Here is a 16,115-nt window from a genome sequence, read left to right on the forward strand (position 1 = left end):
TTCATTCACATTGACTTTCATTCACATTCACTTTCATTCACATTGACTTTCATTCACATTCATTTTCATTCACATTGACTTTCATTCACATTGACTTTCATTCACATTCACTTTCATTCACATTGACTTTCATTCACATTGACTTTCATTCACATTGACTTTCATTCACATTCATTTTCATTCACATTGACTTTCATTCAATTGACTTTCATTCACATTCACTTTCATTCACATTGACTTTCATTCACATTCATTTTCATTCACATTGACTTTCATTCACATTCATTTTCATTCACATTGACTTTCATTCACATTGACTTTCATTCAATTGACTTTCATTCACATTGACTTTAATTCACATTCACTTTCATTCAATTGACTTTCATTCACATTGACTTTCATTCACATTCACTTTCATTCACATTGACTTTCATTCACATTCATTTTCATTCACATTGACTTTCATTCACATTAACTTTAATTCACATTAACTTTCATTCACATTGACTTTCATTCACATTGACTTTCATTCACATTAACTTTCATTCAGATTCACTTTCATTCACATTCACTTTCATTCACATTGACTTTCATTCACATTGACTTTCATTCACATTGACTTTCATTCACATTAACTTTCATTCACATTGACTTTCATTCACATTGACTTTCATTCACATTAACTTTCATTCACATTGACTTTCATTCACATTAACTTTCATTCACATTGACTTTCATTCACATTGACTTTCATTCACATTGACTTTCATTCACATTAACTTTCATTCACATTGACTTTCATTCACATTCACTTTCATTCACATTGACTTTCATTCACATTGACTTTCATTCACATTCACTTTCATTCACATTGACTTTCATTCACATTTACAACAACAATAGAACTCTATAGAAAAAATAACATTACTTTAATGACTTTAACTAAAGTATATAAAGATATTTACTTGATCTGAATACAGAAGAAAGAGTTTCTAGAAGTCGTTTCAGCTGAAGCTAAGGGGTTAAACTTCTGCTCTGTAAATGGACACCACGCACACACACACCTGACTAACCCCTCCCCCGGACCTCTCTCTCTCTGGGAGCTGCACTCACTTTGATCCGGAGCCTCGGGCAGCGAGAGAGGATCCGGAGAGAGAGAGAGAGAGAGTTACCGGATCTTTACATCGAACAGTACCAGAGTCCAGATGGAGCTGCTGGTCCTGCTGCTGCTGCTGCTGCAGGTTAGTCTAACATCATCATATACAGGGTCACAGACAGGGCCACAGACAGGGTCACAGACAGGGCCACAGACAGGGTCACAGACAGGGCCACAGACAGGGCCACAGACAGGGCCACAGACAGGGCCACAGACAGGGCCACAGATAGGGCCACAGACAGGGCCACAGACAGGGCCACAGACAGGGTCACAGACAGGGCCACAGACAGGGCCACAGACAGGGCCACAGACAGGGCCACAGACAGGGTCCTATACAGGGCCACAGACAGGGCCACAGACAGGACCACAGACAGGGCCACAGACAGGGTCACAGACAGGGCCACAGACAGGGCCACAGACAGGGCCACAGACAGGGCCACAGACAGGGCCACAGACAGGGTCCTATACAGGGCCACAGACAGGGCCACAGACAGGGCCACAGACAGGGCCACAGACAGGACCACAGACAGGGCCACAGACAGGGCCACAGACAGGGTCACAGACAGGGTCCTATACAGGGCCACAGACAGGGTCACAGACAGGGTCACAGACAGGGTCCTATACAGGGCCACAGACAGGGCCACAGACAGGGCCACAGACAGGGTCCAGAGCTGGAGGACCTTTCTTTCTAAATGTGTTATCCTTAATATTGTTTGTATGCTTCTTAGTTAACATGAAGCTGTCTGTGGCTCTTTCTGCTGTAACAAAGTAAATGTCCCCTCTGTGGGACGGATGAAGGTTCTGGTTCTGGTTCTTTAGACTTCAGAACCTTTGAAAACTAACCCCTTGATTTTATATTTGCTGTCATGTGTTATAAAAACAAGTTTTAAACCATAAAGCATAAAAGCTCAGGCATCAATGGACCGACCGTATTAGACGCTTTTCAGCAGCGCTAAAGGTTAGAACTTTGAGAACCATTATTTTAGAAATGTCTACTAACCTCTTGATCTGCTTTCAGTTTATTGTTAAGAAAACATGCTCAGGCTAACTGGTGCCAAGAAGCAAAAAGGCCAAAAACATTCTGGGGAAAAGCAATAATACATGTCGATTATGCTAAATGATATATAGACTAAAGATAATGAATTTCAATGCAACGCTGTATCTGTAGTGACTCTGATTATAATAACAGATCAATGCTGTATCTGTAGCAGAGTCCTGCACAGGTCTGATTTTCAAGACCCGCTCCCGCCCCGCAAATATTGCAGATTGTAGAGAAGTCTATGAGGAAATGTTCCTACTTCTCTCTCTCTCTCTTTATTACCTCAGATTGTAGAGAAGTCTATGAGGAAATGTTCCTACTTCTCTCTCTCTTTTTATTACCTCAGATTGTAGAGAAGTCTATGAGGAAATGTTCCTACTTCTCTCTCTCTCTTTATTACCTCAGATTGTAGAGAAGTCTATGAGGAAATGTTCCTACTTCTCTCTCTCTCTTTATTACCTCAGATTGTAGAGAAGTCTATGAGGAAATGTTCCTACTTCTCTCTCTCTCTCTTTATTACCTCAGATTGTATAGAAGTCTATGAGGAAATGTTCCTACTTCTCTCTCTCTTTATTACCTCAGATTGTAGAGAAGTCTATGAGGAAATGTTCCTACTTCTCTCTCTCTCTTTATTACCTCAGATTGTATAGAAGTCTATGAGGAAATGTTCCTACTTCTCTCTCTCTCTTTATTACCTCAGATTGTATAGAAGTCTATGAGGAAATGTTCCTACTTCTCTCTCTCTCTTTATTACCTCAGATTGTATAGAAGTCTATGAGGAAATGTTCCTACTTCTCTCTCTCTCTTTATTACCTCAGATTGTATAGAAGTCTATGAGGAAATGTTCCTACTTCTCTCTCTCTCTTTATTACCTCAGATTGTATAGAAGTCTATGAGGAAATGTTCCTACTTCTCTCTCTCTCTTTATTACCTCAGATTGTAGAGAAGTCTATGAGGAAATGTTCCTACTTCTCTCTCTCTCTTTATTACCTCAGATTGTATAGAAGTCTATGAGGAAATGTTCCTACTTCTCTCTCTCTCTTTATTACCTCAGATTGTATAGAAGTCTTTGAGGAAATGTTCCTAATTCTCTCTCTATATAACCTCAGATTGTAGAGAAGTCTATGAGGAAATGTTCCTACTTCTTTGTTCTTAGTCATTCATATATTGAAGGGATTTTGCAAATACAGAATTGGTGTATTTATTGATCTGTATTTCCCTTTTCCTTCATTAGCCTTATTACAGTCACAGTTTGAACTCCACCTGGTTAACTTTAAATGATGAAACAGTCTCTGCTTTAACATGTTGTTGTAGTTCTGAGAGTTTAAAGAGCAGGAAGTGGAGACAGGAAGTGGCTGATCACATGTGGCCCACAGACTCACATATGCCCTCCATCAGACGCTGCCACGAGCACAAACACTTCTTCTTCTTCTTAGAAATCCAGATTCAGATCAGCAGAAGTTCTTAAACAGCTCCACTCTCATTCAAAGCCCTCAGAAGCATAAACTACACTACCCATGAGCCTCAGCTACCATGGCCATGGAGAAGAGGCGGAGCTAGTTTTAAAATACTTAGTTTAAATATTTTTTTCAGTTTGTTTTTTGTATATTTAGCTGGTTGAGCTTGAAGCTCTGTGATTGGATGTGTGCTGCCCAGGTGCACCCTGGGAGTTGTAGTGAACCCATCAGCAGCAGAGGAACCAGAATCAGACGCTACGCTATCAACCCTCTGGGACACAGGTGGACACACCACAACCTCACATACAGGTAACAAACACACCTGTCTGTCTCTCTCTCTCACCTGTCTCTCACCTGTCTATCTCTCAACTGTCTGTCTCTCACCTGTCTGTCTCTCACCTGTCTATCTCTCACCTGTCTCTCTCTCACCTGTCTGTCTCTCACCTGTCTCTCACCTGTCTATCTCTCACCTGTCTGTCTATCTCTCACCTGTCTGTCTCTCACCTGTCTGTCTCTTTCACCTGTCTCTCTCTCACCTGTCTCTCTCTCACCTGTCTCTCACCTGTCTGTCTCACCTGTCTCTCACCTGTCTGTCTCACCTGTCTCTCTCTCACCTGTCTGTCTCACCTGTCTTTCTCTCACCTGTCTGTCTCTCACCTGTCTCTCTCCTGTCTGTCTCTCACCTGTCTGTCTCTCACCTGTCTGTCTCTCACCTGTCTATCTCTCACCTGTCTCTCTCTCACCTGTCTGTCTCTCACCTGTCTATCTCTCACCTGTCTGTCTCTCACCTGTCTATCTCTCACCTGTCTGTCTCTCACCTGTCTGTCTCTTTCACCTGTCTGTCTCTTTCACCTGTCTGTCTCTTTCACCTGTCTCTCTCTCACCTGTCTCTCTCTCACCTGTCTGTCTCACCTGTCTCTCACCTGTCTGTCTCACCTGTCTCTCTCTCACCTGTCTGTCTCACCTGTCTATCTCTCACCTGTCTGTCTCTCACCTGTCTCTCTCCTGTCTGTCTCTCACCTGTCTCTCTCTCACCTGTCTCTTTCTCACCTGTCTCTCACCTGTCTGTCTCACCTGTCTCTCTCTCACCTGTCTGTCTCACCTGTCTTTCTCTCACCTGTCTGTCTCTCACCTGTCTCTCTCCTGTCTGTCTCTCACCTGTCTGTCTCTCACCTGTCTGTCTCTCACCTGTCTATCTCTCACCTGTCTCTCTCTCACCTGTCTGTCTCTCACCTGTCTATCTCTCACCTGTCTGTCTCTCACCTGTCTATCTCTCACCTGTCTATCTCTCACCTGTCTGTCTCTCACCTGTCTGTCTCTTTCACCTGTCTGTCTCTTTCACCTGTCTGTCTCTTTCACCTGTCTCTCTCTCACCTGTCTCTCTCTAACCTGTCTCTCTCTCACCTGTCTGTCTCACCTGTCTCTCACCTGTCTGTCTCACCTGTCTCTCTCTCACCTGTCTGTCTCACCTGTCTATCTCTCACCTGTCTGTCTCTCACCTGTCTCTCTCCTGTCTGTCTCTCACCTGTCTCTCTCTCACCTGTCTCTTTCTCACCTGTCTCTCACCTGTCTGTCTCCCACCTGTCTCTCAGTATAGTCCAGTTCCCATCCTCTCTGTCCCCTGAAGACACCAGGAAGGCTCTGAGTGTTGCCTTCACTAAGTGGAGCGACGTGTCCCCGCTGACCTTCAGAGAGGTCAACGCCTCCTCTGACATCACCATCGGTAGGAGGAGCTTGTCGTCATGTAGCCCCGCCCACTTACACATGTTACGCCCCACCCTTAAAATGGGGGCTAACACAATTCCACCACTGACCCAAATACAACACATCTTAACATCATCAAATCCATAGGATGGATTATAATCAACATGTCAAATGTTCAACTATGCTCCTAGGATGCGAGGCAGAGACACAGCAGAGGCCTCCTCTCCTGCACTGGAGCTTTAACCTCTCTCTCCTCCAGGTGCATCTCGTCTGAACCTCACCTGGGTAGAGGAACGAGAGGGGACACATGCAGCCGTAACACACATCCATGTTCAAAACAATAGATGTGTAGGGGAAAGGAAGGGGGGGGGGGGGGGGTTTCAAAATATAACATGGAAAACCAAACAGAAAGACAGGAGCTGTCATCTGTTTTGTGTAATGTTTGTTTGTGTGTGTGTGTGTGTGTGTGTGTGTGTGTTTGTGTGTGTGTGTGTGTGTGTGTGTGTGTGTGTGTGTGTGTGTGTGTGTGTGTGTGTGTGTGTGTGTGTGTGTGTGTGTGTGTGTGTGTGTGTGTGTGAGTTTGTGTGTCTGTGTGTTTGTAGGCTTCTTCTCCCTGAACCACTCTGACTGCTGGTCTCTCTCTCTCTCTCTCTCTCTCTCTCTCTCTCTCTCTCTCTCTCTCTCTCTCTCTCTCTCTCTCTCTCTCTCTCTCTGCAGGCTTCTTCTCCCTGAACCACTCTGACTGCTGGTCCTCTTTTTTTCATCCATGTTTCGATGGTCTGAACGGAGAGCTGGCTCACGCCTTCCTGCCCCCCCGCGGAGAGATCCACTTCGACAACCAGGAGTTCTGGATCCTGGGCAAGTCCCGGTTCAGCTGGAGGCAAGGTACTGATACAGGTGTGTCTCCTGCCCTTCAGGTGTGTTTTTGGGGAAATGGGGAAAATCAGGACCCAAATGCAGAAGGAGGAGAAGGGGTTCAAAGTGTAACAAAAAGACAGCTTTATTCAACAAAAAGCTGTTGACGATGAACAAACAAGAAAAAAAATAAAATCTATAAACCGGAAGAACGAGGTAGCATCCAGACAAAAAACCGACAGGTACGAACATGGAGGTGCAAGGAAGACGACGACCTAACATGGAGCAAAGGGGAAGACAAGACTAAAGAGGCCAAAAGGGTGGGCGAAGGGGGTCTGGAGGGGTTTGGGCTGACGGCCAGGGGCAAGGCAGAGGCAGAGGAGGGGCGAAGGCTGCGGCGAGCAAAGTGAGGGGGCGGGGCCCTGGACGGGACAGGACATGGAGTTGGCGGGACCCCCGACGGAACAGGAAATTGGCAGGACCCCCAACGGAACAGGAAATGGAGTTGGCAGGATCCCCGACGGAACAGGACATGGAGATGGGTCGACCCTCAACGTAACAGGAAATGGAGTTGGCGGGACCCCCGATGGAACAGGAAATGGAGTTGGCGGGACCCCGATGGAACAGGAAATGGAGTTGGCGGGACCCCCGACGGAAGAGGAAATGGAGTTGGCAGGACCCTCAACGGAACAGGAATTGGAGTTGGCGGGACCCCCAACGGAACAGGAAATGGAGTTGGCAGGACCCCCAACGGAACAGGAAATGGAGTTGGCAGGATCCCCGACGGAACAGGAAATGGAGTTGGCGGGACCCCCGACGGAACAGGAAATGGAGTTGGGTCGACCCTCAACGGAACAGGAATTGGGGTTGGCGGGACCCCTAACGGAACAGGAAATGGAGTTGGCGGGACTTCTATACCCCCGTTTGGCCTTTTCGGCTGACCCGCCCCTCTTGAGAGAGCGAGAGTTTTGTTTTTCTCTTTTCTGTTGTGGCCGAATCAACATGATGAGCCCACCATTAGTATTGTAGCGTCTCGCTGCGGGAAACACACTTTGTCAGCGCTGTCATCTGCCGGTGCGTTAAGACCACCTCTGTGTCAGATTTTGGAAACTTGATTTTGAGTTGTCTCGTGGCAGTTAGGGTATAAGGGACAAACCAGGGGACTTTACTTCCTCTTGATACCGGCAGTTAGGGTATAAGTGACAAACCAGGGGACTTTACTTCCTCTTGATACCGGCAGTTAGGGTATAAGTGACAAACCAGGGGACTTTACTTCCTCTTGATACCGGCAGTTAGGGTATAAGGGACAAACCAGGGGACTTTACTTCCTCTTGATACCGGCAGTTAGGGTATAAGGGACAAGGGGACTTTACTTCCTCTTGATATTGTCGGTTATTTACAAAAGAACACCTGAATATAGCCTACTTGTTGTTGTTGAGCTTTTGTCTTTTTGTGTCTTTTCATCTGTAAACTCCCTCAACGGGCCGCTCGCTCTCTTTTCTTGATCGCCCTCTCACGGGTGAACAGTTCAATGTCCCGCTTCATTGTAGGATTTCTGCCATGTCTCTACCACTTTAGTTTGACCATCTCTGTTACTAAGTTATGGAATACTAAATAAATAAGTAATTAGATACCTTACCGTTACTGCGTTCATAAAGAATGATAAGAATAAGAATAATGCGCATTGAACTGGTTTCGTTAATTAGTGAGTTTATTTAAGGTTTATTAGTTAGAAGCCCTATTTTATCAGAATGTCTGCACAGCGGTTACAATGGTCAAACTACATTAGAACAGAATTGTCCCCATTTTGTCTTTAATAGTTACTAACACTAGATATGTTAATGAGATATGGACCGCAAAACAAAACATGTCCGGGGTTTTCATTTTTAAAATCAAGTCACCAAATGCAAGTCGCCTTAGCTTATTTTGCTATGAGATGTGAATTACTGTTCAATTTATTTGATGTAATAATCGTTTGGTTTCTTGTACATTAAAAACAAGTTACAACTTTCAAAAGGTATTTTTATCGGGGGGAGGCCCTTTTTCCAGTTTAGAGCAATAGCCCCTCCAAATGTCTGTGCATGTTCCTGCTTCTGGGGCTCGGGCTGGTTCCGCGGACCTCCGTAGGCCAGGCGGGATCCCAAGAACGAATCAAGGGCAGAAGCAGATGAAGCAGATAGGCCTGGAGTTGTGGAAGGTCGGTAGTTAGCATGCTTCCGGCTAGCAGACTGGGAATCGCATGTCTGAAGGAAGTCCTTAGTCCAGCCAGGTAAGAACTTCAACAACCCTGGTTTTTCTGTTGCCTCCTGGTGCGCCTCAGCCAGAGCAGCCCCTCTCTGCTCAGCACTGGACGCTCCCCTCCACTTTCCATAGCAGAAAGCCAACGTATTGGCAAAGTTTCTATCTGCTGGGCCCATTCTTGGTTCGGTCGTTCTCTCAGGAATGGGGAAAATCAGAACCCAAAATGCAGAAGGGGTTCAAAGTGTAACAAAAAGCAAGCTTTATTTAACAAAAAGCTTTTGACGATGAACAAACAAGAAAAAACCTAAAATCCTTAAACAGGTAGAACAAAACCATGACAGAACAGACAAAACTAAAATCATGGCATTCTATCTCTCAGGTGTGAGCTCAGGTGTGTCCTCTGTCCCTCAGGTTTGTCCTCTCTCCCCAGGTGTGTGGCTGAACGACCTGGTGCAGGTAGCAGCTCATGAGATTGGTCACGCTCTGGGGCTGTGGCACTCTAGAGACCCGCAGGCTCTGATGCACCCGAACGCCACATCCACCGGGCAGAGGAACGTGGCTCAGGACGACGTGTGGGGCATCCGGAGGCTCTACGGTGACTTCCTGCTGCCTTCACAATAAAAGCTCAGAGACACAGGGTGGGGTTACACATCTGAAGTGTATATATATATATATATATATATAACACCCTGATCTTCTCTTCTGTCTCTTCTTCCTGCAGGCTGTCTGGATAAGAAGAGGGTGTGTGAGCCGTGGGCTCGGCTGGGTTTCTGCGAGCGGCGGAGGACGTTCATGAAGAAGAACTGTCCTCAGCGCTGTCACCTGTGCTACGGTGAGATCCTTTTTACACAGGAAGTGACCTTCCTCACTTTCTTTCCGACCCATGGATGTAAAATAAGAACTGGATACAGCGTTGGAGGCGGGGCTTGTTCATTCCTATGAGAGCTGCTCATTGGCTCATGAGAACAAAATGGGCTGAGATTTTGGAGAGCAAAACATCACAGATTACCCACCATGCCTTGCTGTCAGAGCAGAAGTGCCCGCTCATAGAGTTGAGTTTCCCCTTAAGCCCCGCCTCCTATCATTAAGCCCCGCCTCCTTTTGTTAAGCACCGCCCCCGATCCCCTGCTCTCGGCTCAGTAGAATGAATGAGAGAGAAAATAAATCTGGATTCGGCTTTTAGTGCATTTTATAACTTTAAGGACCGAATGATTCTAATAAGGGCTTTCACAGAGTTCATACTGGGTAGTTCATTTAGTTTTTAAAAAATGATCCTCTGATTTACAGACGTCTCTTTCCCAATGATAGTCTATAGAGCGGTGCAGGGATGACGTATTTACCCGGAAGGAAGCTGCTGGTTCCCTCCACTAAAGGGTTTTCTCCAGGATTTAGGAATATTGTAAGAAATAAGGTCCGTGGAAAATGAACCTGTTTGATAGATCACGTTTTGTTCAGCCGGATCATCTCCACATGTCTACTTTTATAATGTTCTAATCATAAATCTAATGTCCAGCATATTCAAACATACAGATTCTAAATTGAAGCGTTTGTTTGAACAGTCTGCAGGAGGCAGGGACTTGCTCTCAAGCAGAACAGAAACTAACTTAGAGGAGTGTTTACGTGTTCGGCGTAATGACGTACAACGGCCTCCATGACTTCTGTGGTCCTATTCAGCCACTCGGTAACAACCATCGTTTTTCAGACACGTCAACTCTTCAGAGATCACCAGTGGGGTCACTGCTGATGATTTAATGTCCTAGAACAAAACGTGATCCGTCTCTTCAACGTGTCTCAACTACAGACCTTTGTTCAGATATCTTCCTTAACCCTTTGGAGATATCCCATTGGACGAGGGAACAGGAAGTGGTGAAATGCTAACTCACTTCCAGGTTTTAGGACTCATTCCTGCATCACAAAAAGTATTTCTGTCCCAGTGACGTCACGGACTGATACGGAAATTGTAGTACTGCCGTTTGGCCACTAGGAATATTTTCCTCAGAGACCGGAGCACTTCCTGGGGGCTTGGTCTAACCCTCCTCACTTCCTGTCTGACCCTCCTCACTTCCTGTCTGTAGAGCCAGTGGAGGATATTTCCACGCCGGCGCCGCCCGCCAACGTGAAGATTAAAATGGTTCCCCGAGGGAAGGTGGTGGGTTTCCGCTGTGGAAACAAAAACCTTCGAACTCCACCCAAAGTCAGGTAGGTAGTCTCACAGACTTCTCTACAATCTGAGGTGATAAAGAGAGTGAGAAGTAATTTTTTGTTTCTCAGAGTTGTCGTGTTTACTCAGTATTCAGGCGGTTCCTGAACGTCTCTTTCCTTCCTGTCTCAGCTGGTACAAAGACAACGAGCAGATCCTGTCCTCTGTCCCCGGCTACATCATGATGAAGGACCGAGACCTCCGCATCGTGGCTAACGAGTTTAACGAGGGCGTGTACACCTGCCGGATCCACCGGCGCGGGGAAGTCGTCTCAGCCAACTCCTGGTTAATCCGGCTGAAACCAGAGCAGCCGTCCAACAGCTGAGGATGTCCGGGGGACGGAGGACAAAACAAAGAGAAGCTTTGACATCAGAAGAGCAGAAAATCACATTCTGTCCCAGAGGGGGGTCTGGACCTCTGTAGGTGTGCTCTGTGGGAACAGGACCTCATTCACCTGTAGAAAGAGACGTGTGATGTCCTTATAAGCCCTGTGTCCTCTAAAGGTCCTGGTAGGACGTCATGTATCTGCTGTCGTCATCTACATCTCGTTGAGACGTCGTGTCCTCTCTAACCTCTCGTTGAGACGACGTGTCCTCTCTGACCTCTTGTTGAGACGTCGTGTCCTCTCTGACCTCTCGTTGAGACGTTGTGTCCTCTCTAACCTCTCGTTGAGACGTCGTGTCCTCTCTAACCTCTCGTTTAAATGTCGTGTCCTCTCTAACCTCTCGTTGAGATGTCGTGTCCTCTCTAACCTCTCGTTGAGACGTCGTGTCCTCTCTAACCTCTCGTTGAGACGTCGTGTCCTCTCTAACCTCTCGTTTAAATGTCGTGTCCTCTCTGACCTCTCGTTGAGACGTCGTGTCCTCTCTAACCTCTCGTTGAGACGTCGTGTCCTCTCTAACCTCTCGTTGAGACGTCGTGTCCTCTCTGACCTCTCGTTGAGACGTGTCCTCTCTGACCTCTCGTTGAGACGTCGTGTCCTCTCTGACCTCTCGTTGAGACGTGTCCTCTCTGACCTCTCGTTGAGACGTCGTGTCCTCTCTAACCTCTCGTTGAGACGTCGTGTCCTCTCTAACCTCTCGTTGAGACTTCGTGTCCTCTCTGACCTCTCGTTGAGACGTCGTGTCCTCTCTGACCTCTCGTTGAGACGTCGTGTCCTCTCTAACCTCTCGTTGAGACGTGGTGTCCTCGCTGACCTCTCGTTGAGACGTCGTGTCCTCTCTGACCTCTCGTTGAGACGTGTCCTCTCTGACCTCTCGTTGAGACGTCGTGTCCTCTCTGACCTCTCGTTGAGACGTCGTGTCCTCTCTAACTTCTCGTTGAGACGTGGTGTCCTCGCTGACCTCTCGTTGAGACGTCGTGTCCTCTCTGACCTCTCGTTGAGACGTGTCCTCTCTGACCTCTCGTTGAGACGTCGTGTCCTCTCTAACCTCTCGTTGAGACGTCGTGTCCTCTCTAACCTCTCGTTGAGACGTCGTGTCCTCTCTGACCTCTCGTTGAGACGTCGTGTCCTCTCTAACCTCTCGTTGAGACGTTGTGTCCTCGCTGACCTCTCGTTGAGACGTCGTGTCCTCTCTGACCTCTCGTTGAGACGTTGTGTCCTCTCTAACCTCTCGTTGAGACGTCGTGTCCTCTCTGACCTCTCGTTGAGATGTCGTGTCCTCTCTAACCTCTCGTTGAGACGTTGTGTCCTCGCTGACCTCTCGTTGAGACGTCGTGTCCTCTCTAACCTCTCGTTGAGACGTCGTGTCCTCTCTAACCTCTCGTTGAGACGTCGTGTCCTCTCTGACCTCTCGTTGAGATGTCGTGTCCTCTCTAACCTCTCGTTGAGACGTTGTGTCCTCGCTGACCTCTCGTTGAGACGTCGTGTCCTCTCTAACCTCTCGTTGAGACGTCGTGTCCTCGCTGACCTCTCGTTGAGACGTCGTGTCCTCTCTAACCTCTCGTTGAGACATCGTCCTACTCACCATCTCCTCTGGACGTCTTCGTAAACTCTTCTCCCAGACGCCTGTCCCTAAATATCTGTGGGAACTTCCTGTCCTGCTAAATGACGTCACAGTCTGTTAAAACGAGCCCCCCCCCCCAATGAGCAGTTTGTTGACATGCATTCATTTTGTTGTTGTTCGTAGCATTCATTGATTTATATCCAAAGGTATCTGAATGTTTTCATCCGTAAGCTTTGTTTAAATTCTACTCTACAGCCCCTCCCCCTTTACCTCGAGCCAATCACAGAGCTCCTAAAGAGCCCTGGTCTGAATGCAGAGCTGTGATTGGTCAGTTTATTAAACACTTGTCCTCAGGTACAGATGCTGTTGAAGAAAGAAAAAGCACATATACAAATATGTAATGATTTACCCACAATGCACTGCTGTACTTCCTCTTTAATAAACACAGTTTTTCCTGTTTCTTCACAGATTTAGTTTTTTTTTTAATCATTTTCAGAGATGACTATTTCCCACATGTTGATTACATTATACTCTACGGCCCTTTCTCATTTCTCTAACTCCCCTCCTCGACTCCTATCCCCGAGACTTAGTCCCGCCCACAGGAGATGCGAGCGGAGGAGCCGAGGCAGCAGGCGGTTAGAGAAATGAGAACTCCTCTCCTCTGAGCGGTCATTTTAAAGAGACGTCCATTAATGATGACAGGAGGCACACACACACACACACACACACACACACACACACACACACACACACACACACACACACACACACACACACACACACACACACACACACACACACACACACACACACACACACACACACACACACACACACACACACACACACACACACACACACACACACACACACACACACACACACACACACACACACACACACACACACACACACCTCCCCCCCCTCTCTGGTCGCTACAATGAGGAAAATAAATTACGGGCCAAAAGTTTATTTACAAGTATTAAAAGTAAGCAGAGGACACCAAACCAACTGAGACCCGTCTGTCCGCTGCATCTACACACTGTACCACACACACACCTACACACTGTACCACACACACACATCTACACACTGTACCACACACATCCACACACACACTGTACCACACACATCCACACACACACTGTACCACACACACACCTACACACTGTACCACACACACACCTACACACTGTACCACACACACACACACACACATCTACACACTGTACCACACACATCCACACACACACTGTACCACACACATCCACACACACACTGTACCACACACACACCTACACACTGTACCACACACACACACTGTACCACACACACACACACACACACACTGTACCACACACACACCTACACACTGTACCACACACACACACACACACACACACACACACACACACACCTACACACTGTACCACACACACACACACACACACACACACACACACACACCTACACACTGTACCACACACACAAACACACACACTGTACCACACACACACACACACTGTACCACACACATCTACACACTGTACCACACACACACCTACACACTGTACCACACACACACCTACACACTGTACCACACACACACCTACACACACACACACACACACACTGTACCACACACACCTACACACTGTACCACACACACACCTACACACTGTACCACACACACACACACACACTGTACCACACACACCTACACACTGTACCACACACACACCTACACACTGTACCACACACACACCTACACACTGTACCACACACACACCTACACACTGTACCACACACACACACACACACTGTACCACACACACCTACACACTGTACCACACACACCTACACACTGTACCACACACACCTACACACTGTACCACACACACCTACACACTGTACCACACACACCTACACACTGTACCACACACACACACACAGCTCAAGATGTCCTTCAACATGGCGCGCTGAAATTCATTTCCGGGTCACTACCGGAGGACCGAGGAGTCGAGGAGGGGGATTTGATTAAATGAGAAAGGGCCTACATGTTGTCACTGAGCAACAGCGCCCCCCTGAGCACAACAATACATTCAAAATTCAAAAACAATGACAGACTAAAAGAAATGTGAAATCCATTTCTTAATTTATAATTATAATAATAATAAGTAAGAATATAAATCATCCAATCATTTATCCAGAATATCATTTTGTGTTGAATTAATTTGAACTCAGATTCAGACGTCAATCTAAATTCACATTAACAGTTCTAAACATGCTAATGAGCTATTATGGGATGTTCAGACACTCAGTGAAACACACTCTTGTTCAAAATGAAACTTTATTAAGTGGACAGGTGTGTGGAGGTGCCGCTGCACACGGTGCAGACACACACTCTCACACACACCTTCTGATGCAAAGCACCTCCATACACACTCTCCCCCCTCCTGTTCTGATAGGGTGTCATCAGAGGGGGCGGGGCTTAAGCACAGGTAAACAGGAAGGCACATGTATGGCTGGGGGAGTAGTGTTCAGGGGAGGGGGGTTAGTTTGGTCCGGTGTGTGTGTGTGTGTGTGTGTGTGTCAGAGTTCAGGAATGTCGTGGTGGTTGGTCAAGGTCGGGGGGGGGGGGGCGCTCTGATGACATCATCACTACATGCCCATCCTGATGCTCTGGATGATCTGGAAGATGGCTGCAGAGGAAAAGACACGTCAACACGTTAGAGTGTAAAGAAACTTAAAGGTCCCCTATCATCCTCCTCTTCATCAATATATCACAGGTCTCAGATATATCCAGAGCCTGTCTCTGATTGGCTGAAACACCAAACAGATCATTGCAGCATTACCCATAATCCCCTCTGTTTCAGCCCTGTTTCCAAAGTGCTGATTCTCTGTCTGTTACTTTAGATGAAAATAAGGAGCCCCTCCCCACGCCCCCTCTGAGAGACATTTAGTTACAAAGAACTCAATGGAGCTCTAGAGGAGATTCAGGTGATAAGGGGGGGGGGGGGGTTACCTTGGTTGCTGATTGGCTAATGGTTACACAAGACAAAACATCATTATGACATCACAAAGTGGCCAAAATCTGATCAGCTCCTTTTCAGACAGGTTTTTATAGAAATGGATCAAAAAGAGAGGGGCTCAGGTAGAGATCAGCTGGTCTGAGATCAGCTGGTCTGAGATCAGCTGGGATCGGATCAGCTGGGATCAGATCAGCTGATCTCAGTCCAGCTGGGATCAGATCAGCTGGTCTCAGATGATCTGAGACCAGCTGTTGGTGATCTCTGGTCTCTGGATCTGAGTGAGACCTCCTCACTCAGACGTTATCTAAGCCCCGCCCCCTCACACCTGTCAGGTGACGTGCTGCTGTGCGATTGGTTAATCAGATGATCTGGTTCATTTGTTCTTCAGCTCTTATTGATTAGCTGGAGCACGGTGAGAAAGAACAGGGGGACGACAAAGGCTGCGACACACTTCATACATTATATTCTTTACATTTATATTCACA

General features: G+C 46.9%; 2 protein-coding genes across 3 annotated transcripts in view; one reads left to right on the plus strand and one right to left on the minus strand.

The window, feature by feature from the left end:
- The first annotated feature begins 1,104 nt into the window (after positions 1–1,104).
- Positions 1,105–11,392, plus strand: mmp23bb (matrix metallopeptidase 23bb). 2 transcript variants are annotated; one of them, XM_079673959.1, is made up of 8 exons: positions 1,105–1,241; positions 3,852–3,961; positions 5,245–5,375; positions 6,074–6,253; positions 8,883–9,047; positions 9,174–9,284; positions 10,528–10,651; positions 10,785–11,392. In XM_079673959.1, exons 1-8 carry the CDS (start codon positions 1,206–1,208, stop codon positions 10,975–10,977), a joined length of 1,050 nt encoding a protein of 349 aa, XP_079530085.1. In that variant the 5' UTR covers positions 1,105–1,205; the 3' UTR covers positions 10,978–11,392. The 2 variants fall into 2 exon arrangements, with proteins under 2 accessions (XP_079530085.1, XP_079530086.1); XM_079673960.1 differs by having other exon boundaries at positions 6,074–6,241; positions 10,785–11,391.
- Positions 11,393–14,929: 3,537 nt separating this feature from the next.
- The window catches only part of serp1 (stress-associated endoplasmic reticulum protein 1), a 2,542-nt gene continuing 1,356 nt past the window's right edge, over positions 14,930–16,115 (minus strand). Inside the window, exon 3 of the mRNA XM_079677898.1 lies at positions 14,930–15,300. Coding sequence (XP_079534024.1) covers positions 15,260–15,300 — 41 coding nt within the window. The 3' untranslated portion in view covers positions 14,930–15,259. The remainder of the gene's footprint in view (positions 15,301–16,115) is intronic.

The sequence above is a fragment of the Notothenia rossii genome (genome assembly GCF_949606895.1).
Source record: "Notothenia rossii genome assembly, chromosome: 4".
In the NCBI taxonomy this organism is placed as follows: domain Eukaryota; kingdom Metazoa; phylum Chordata; class Actinopteri; order Perciformes; family Nototheniidae; genus Notothenia; species Notothenia rossii.

Coding starts and splice junctions, on each gene's coding strand:
- mmp23bb (XM_079673959.1), top strand. CDS start 1,206: ATGGAGCTGCTGGTCCTGCTGCTGCTGCTGCTGCAG. Junction 5,376..6,073: donor CTCCTCTGACATCACCATCG/GTAGGAGGAGCT, acceptor CTCTCTCTGCAG/GCTTCTTCTCCCTGAACCAC. Junction 9,048..9,173: donor GGGCATCCGGAGGCTCTACG/GTGACTTCCTGC, acceptor TTCTTCCTGCAG/GCTGTCTGGATAAGAAGAGG.